Consider the following 6,000-nt stretch of genomic DNA (forward strand, 5'->3'; position numbering starts at 1 on the left):
ATGTAATACCAGACTTTGGAATCAGCTTTCACCCTTTGACGGTACGGCCAGAAAATGCATTTTGTACTTCACATGGAGCTGTTCATATTTCGAAGTTTTGTTGACGCTTCAAAGGAGAGACTTGAAGAAGTATGCGCTGAGTGTCCAATTCTAACATCTATACGGTCGGTCATTGGCTGAAGGAAAACCTTTTGACACCATTATTCTAGCAACAAGAGTATGTCAAAATGGAAGTTAATAAAAACACTTCGCCCGAAGATATTCACCTAGGGTGTAAACAGATATTTTCGTCGGGATACCAATGTGAGAAGCAAGAAAACTTATATACGACGCATTTTTTACAGTTCATATGATGCTTCCCTACCCATACGCATGACGAGCATACAATTCATACGACCAAGCATCTCAGGAGTTAACAAAATATTTCCTTCTCAATACCGCAAAATCCAAAAATGTTGGGCACCAGAACAGCGAAGACGTCTGTATGACGAGTCTTTCCCTCCATCCTGACCGCTCTGTACCACTGTTTCTCGAGCTCATATATTCTGCAACAACTAATAAAAACCCAAGAAAAGATGAGTGGATGCCAAAAAAAGCCATTAGCTGTTTTATACAGGTTTTACGGAAGTTGACTGGGATAAGCGTGGAAGTTGCAGAGAATCCTATAACAACCTTTAAAATGTGACCCCTTGTACAGATTTAAAAACAATAAAGTATAAACACTTGACTGCGCATATATAGTATAGTTTCCTATAGAATTCCTCAAGAAAAGCCCTAAATGTTTAAAAGTACTGAAACCACGCTACTTACAAAATGCCAGTAGCATGCGCAGCAAGACATTACCACGTATTCTGTTTGCAGAAGCCTTCTCTCCAATGTTTCCCCATTACCCCTTACAGAGTGGAAAGCAAAGAATATAAGGTACACGAGAAAATGCAGTTCTATTAAAAGCCTTTGGGGAAAATATCTACACGGCGATTCTTCACGGGGGAAACATCGCCAAATGGGCCTTGTCACTCAGTAGGTGTTGGATCTCGAGATCGCTGTAACAAGTTGCCAGGAAACCAGGCTGGACGTTCACGATCCACACGGATGGCCTTCGCCTTCTCAGGCTGCACTTCTGCAGAATCATTTCTGTAAACAAATCGGATTTCCGTATCACTGGGCAGTTTATCACCGACAAGAGCTCTTAGGGCGTTCGTCTCTTCCCGCGCTTTTTCGTAGCAGTTAACTGAAAATCAAATAAAGTTGGTAAAAAGAAGGAACAAATTAGGATCGCGATCCACTTGGTGGCAGAAGAGACATCGTCGTACGGCCAGTTGAAGACAGTAGCTACTAGGCCACGCTGGGTCCCCAAAGGCGATCGAGTTGATAGAAGAGATATCATCAGCTGTGTTTTCCCTTAGTACGATTTCAGGACAACAGCCACTAAGTTATCACCCGCAGCCCGGAAACCATCCCAACAATGGCCAGCTAAGCGGAAAGGGGGGAACGACAGCTAGCCGATAAACCGCAGTTTGAACAGCGAAATCTCAGTGTAAGCGCGAAGAAGTGTAAAACTTAGTTTTCACCACGTATGGGATGAGTAGACCGAAGTGTCGTCACATAACAGGTTTCGCTTGGTTGGTCCAAAAAAAGACTGGCAAATGCCAATAACTAGCCCGGAGAAAATTTAGGATGAAAAATACAACCAAACAGACCGGGCCAGTTTATTTGGCTTTTAGTCGGGTCAGTTTGGGAGAGTAAAAGAACTGTGCTTTCAAGCACGGATCATCATGAGAAATTGTCTAAGTGTTGAACCGTGCTGATGGACAGTACGAGTGAGAACCTACAGACAATAATGCAACGAAACGCTAAACCCGGTGACTTAATATTGCACCGAAGCTTTCGGTGAAAGCCCTTTCATAGGGTATGAGTTTATCCTCCATGAAAACCATTCATACCGGAAGATAAACCGTCTGAAAAGGAACGAAGAATTCAAGTTCAATCGTTTTTCGCTGACGGAGCACTACTGTAATGAAGAACATTGTTGGAATCAACAATTTCTGTTTCAACCACAGGCTTTCTACAAAGGTTGGCTGGACTGGTTTGTTGTAGCACGCACCTCGTGTATTCTTGCGTACAAATAAATGTTATATAAGGCCTACCTTTCCATATAAGAGAGCTTGTAAACGACCAAACAATTCCACGAACGCTATGGCTCCGGTTTACTTCACTCTACGTTACGGTGAGTTTTTTCCGAAGAAGGTTGGATCAGCTCCAAGAATATCCCGAATAGCTCCTACCCATGAATCACAATCAGCAACAACTCCGGAATGAATTTATTCCGCTACTGCGCTCGGAAAACATCCCTCCCTTTAAAGTTTTACATCAGACTTTTGCGTAATAGTCTCTTGTAAAAGACAGTTCACGCTGGCAATATCTTTCATAAAAAAGCCAAGCGATTTTTCGCTTCCCACCATAAAATGGGTTGTTTTCATTTACTAAAGCCTAGAACTCTCTAGTCAACAAGCGTGCCAGCGGTTTAAGTGGCCGAGTGCTTGTTGGCACCAGAACATTCCATGGGTTTTGAATCCCTCGTTTTTGTTAAAAGAGCTTGCACCTCGGAGACACATCTAGTGGTCACCACAAACTTAGCAGTTTGAAGCACAATCTCAGCTAACCCTAGGGGTACTCTTCGATGGAGAAAGATGCTTACTATGCAGAAACAGGCGCTTGACACTATGAAGAGTTCAATGTAGCACAGAAGTCACTTAACTCTCCTAACTTCGTCCTGTCACACGTTCGTCCGTAGCACTTTTTGGTGCAGAACCACCGTTCGACACTAGAAGTGAAGAATTGTGACACTTTTGGGTAGCCCGAACCCAGACAGGAACGATAGAAATGCCAGTGTTGGCTTCCATCCATGAAACTAACGGCCAATACCTCTCACCCTGATCCGCAACAAGGCATCAGTGTTGAAAATTGATGTTATGCTATGGATGGTGAGGACTATCCTGATCACCGAGCTGTTTGGAGTTTTGTGAGGCAAGCTAAAACAATGTAAACATGCATATAACCTAAGAATTAGACTGTTAAGGATGAGCAAGATGAAAAGGCAGAACCCACCACATAAGAATCCGCGCTGATTAAAATTTCCACAGACTGCGCATGGGACTAAATCTTCGCGAGGACGATATCTGTCCATGATAACTGGAAAAGAGCTATGCATATGTGAGAACTAATTGATACTTGCATGACATCATTCTCCGTGCACGTCTGACCTCAGTAGAACGCCGTTTTTTCGGGGTGGCCAGATACCAACCATTCAGTAATGAAGGACAAACTTCTGTCGGATGAAACATATTAAGCTGTGTGTCCGTGTGGCATGCCGGAGCAAGACCTGTGATTTGTTAAAATTTCACAACCCATGTTATATCAATACCTTGATATGGACCGCCCGCTCGAAGTAGCTGTGCAATCAAACGAAAACTAGCCCAAACAGACCGGATTTCGTCCAACAACTTCATTTGGAATGGATCGCGATGGCGGTGGACGTGCAGCCGTCCTCAGTTGATATCTTGACCTGATATCACCTAGTAAAAACAAGAATAGATGAATGAGCCAAACAGATAGAGTGAGAAGTTTACTGTCGTACCAGATGCTCAGGCGGGGGCGAGATGGCCCAAATGGTTAGAGCGCAAACCTACTGACCGGAAGGTCCGTGGTTCGTACCCGACTTCCCCTGTCTAGGCGTGGGCGACCTGGCAGTATCCCAGCCCTCGTGCTTCCTCCGGGTGGCATGGCAGCTAGGCACCGGAAGGGTGTTACAGCTGAATGATTAGATGCTCATGTTCGAGATATCTGCCGTAGTAGATCTTCAAAAGACTGAATACGTAGACACACCGTGGTTATTTAGAAGGTCACCTCGCTCGGCAATTCCAGACAACCTTCAGACAGGACCTAGTTCAAACCTGCTGTGGTTGGATCGCCGATATACGGGACAAGTGGCAGAGGCCCATACACAGAATCTGGTGGGGAAGTGCAGGTTTCTGTTCACTAGAGGTGTAGGTCATCAGCCTGTACTGCTTTGTAATCCTAGCCAGCCGGTCCGGAGAATAACCCCTGACACCGTGCAGACAGTTTAAGATTAAGGTGGCGTTCACACGGTATGATAGAACTGAACGGTATTACACCTTTTGGTTGAAGTTTCCTTTCATCAAAGTCCTACAGAATCTGAGAATACCCAGAACAGTTTGGCAACAAGTTTTGTGGGGAGTGGAAACAATCTCTCCTAGTGCTGTAGGTGAAATCCGTACCTCTCCGTTGCTACAGGAGAGGAACTCCACAGTGATCGTAGGGTAGTGGCGCTGTAAATCACGCTGGGAAGGCCATTCATTTTACACGCTAGAGGACCGTTTACCTCAAAGGGGTCCCTTTTCCGGCTTACTGTAGACAGGAAGCGACCGAAAAATTGATAGTCTGTGACGGAGCAACAAAGCATAAACGCCCAGATCACAACAAATCTGACAACCGCTGTCTCCTGAATTGTACCCTTGCGTTCTAGATATTTCTAAATTTGAATGAATATCGACTTTTGCACACACAAAAATGTAGTGGAAGATATTTCGTGCTCCAATACACCAATCAGAAGAGTCAACCAGGGCCTCCACAGGGGCCCTTGAACTCACACTTCCAAACGACCTCCTAGACGATCCTCGTGTGTGTAGCGGCAGGTGATCCTCCTAAGGATCACCAATGCGTGTGACCTCAACTGCTCCTTCGCAAAGGCCAGTATGTGGCTTTCAGTTCACCTCGGATTCAATAATATTGACCGTTCATATTGTCGACAACCGAGGGTGCCGGCATAACGAATCCTACCTATTTACCTTTACTGTATGAACAGGCGCCATCAACTGCTATAGGCGAAGTGAGAACGAGCGCGCAACTGCCCAGTCACGGCGCGATCACCTTCGGAGAAGAGCTTTTATTGCCTTAACCAAAGACAACGTACAGTGGAAACAACGTCGAATTTTGTATGAACGTGGAAAGCGATAAACGCGTTAGCATATACAAGGTGCAACTAGCCAATAAGAGAAACATGGTCTTATGGAAATATCCAAGATACCGAAAAATGGGACCAAAAAACACCCAAACTTTCGAAAAATAACTTGGCAGTAATTTACCAAGTAAATAAGGCCGCTGATATCTCAAAACCTCCTCTTGGGGGAAAATTCAATAACGGAACTTTCTTGGGTCATTATGAAAATAATCCGGTAACTGCTGGTGGCAATCAGTCCATTTTTTAGAAGAATGATTGGGTCTCACGCCGGCGCGTTGCTTTGGGTCGCATCCAGTCGGGCGTGTTTGGCCCTAGATCAAGAAGAAAAATGTCAAGTTGGAGGTTGTTATGGTATGTTGGTGGCCCCAAAGGATGGTGTGGACGGAGTTGACTCTTGCTCCGCATCCAAATGTCTTGGCCAACAGAAACGCCATGCATTACGCCCCAGCGTTTCCTGAGACGTAGGCCTGGATCGAATTGGACCCCCCCTGACGTCACCGTGGACCGTGGGCAAGTTGTCAGCGTCTACTTGATGGTCCGCAACTCCCGGTCCATGAGGGATTCAGCAGATTATTTCTAGTCTTCCATAGGATCATTCGAAGTGGTCCAATAGACCACTTGGAGAACTAGGATAGATATCTGCTCCACTCGAAACTTCAGTAGCACCCGCTTAAACGATCTTTTGATTGCGACCTTTTGATTGCGAAGGATTTCGTGGAGAACGAGCATTCGTGATTGTACTTCTTCGACAGAACTCTCGGAAGCAACTACAGGTGAACTGTGATCCATTATCCAAAACTAAAGTGTCCAGTAGGGTATGTTGGCTGAAGATCTGAGACAGGACTTACAGGATATTGGTTGTTGTCGGCGCGTCAGCAGACACGACTTCTGGACACTATGGGAAAGCGTCGACCAAGACGAGGTAGGTTACTCTCAATAGGGCTCGTGTAAACAACACG

At 45.3% G+C, this 6,000-nt stretch overlaps 1 protein-coding gene across 1 annotated transcript in view; it reads right to left on the reverse strand.

Moving 5' to 3' along the window:
- Positions 1-920: 920 nt before the first annotated feature.
- Positions 921-6,000, reverse strand: part of T265_01417 (hypothetical protein) — a gene marked incomplete at both ends in the record, with an annotated part of 23,729 nt that continues 18,649 nt past the window's right edge. Inside the window, one exon of the mRNA XM_009165443.1 lies at positions 921-1,231. Coding sequence (XP_009163707.1) covers positions 1,014-1,231 — 218 coding nt within the window. The remainder of the gene's footprint in view (positions 1,232-6,000) is intronic.

This window comes from Opisthorchis viverrini, assembly GCF_000715545.1.
Source record: "Opisthorchis viverrini unplaced genomic scaffold opera_v5_15, whole genome shotgun sequence".
NCBI lineage: Eukaryota > Metazoa > Platyhelminthes > Trematoda > Opisthorchiida > Opisthorchiidae > Opisthorchis > Opisthorchis viverrini.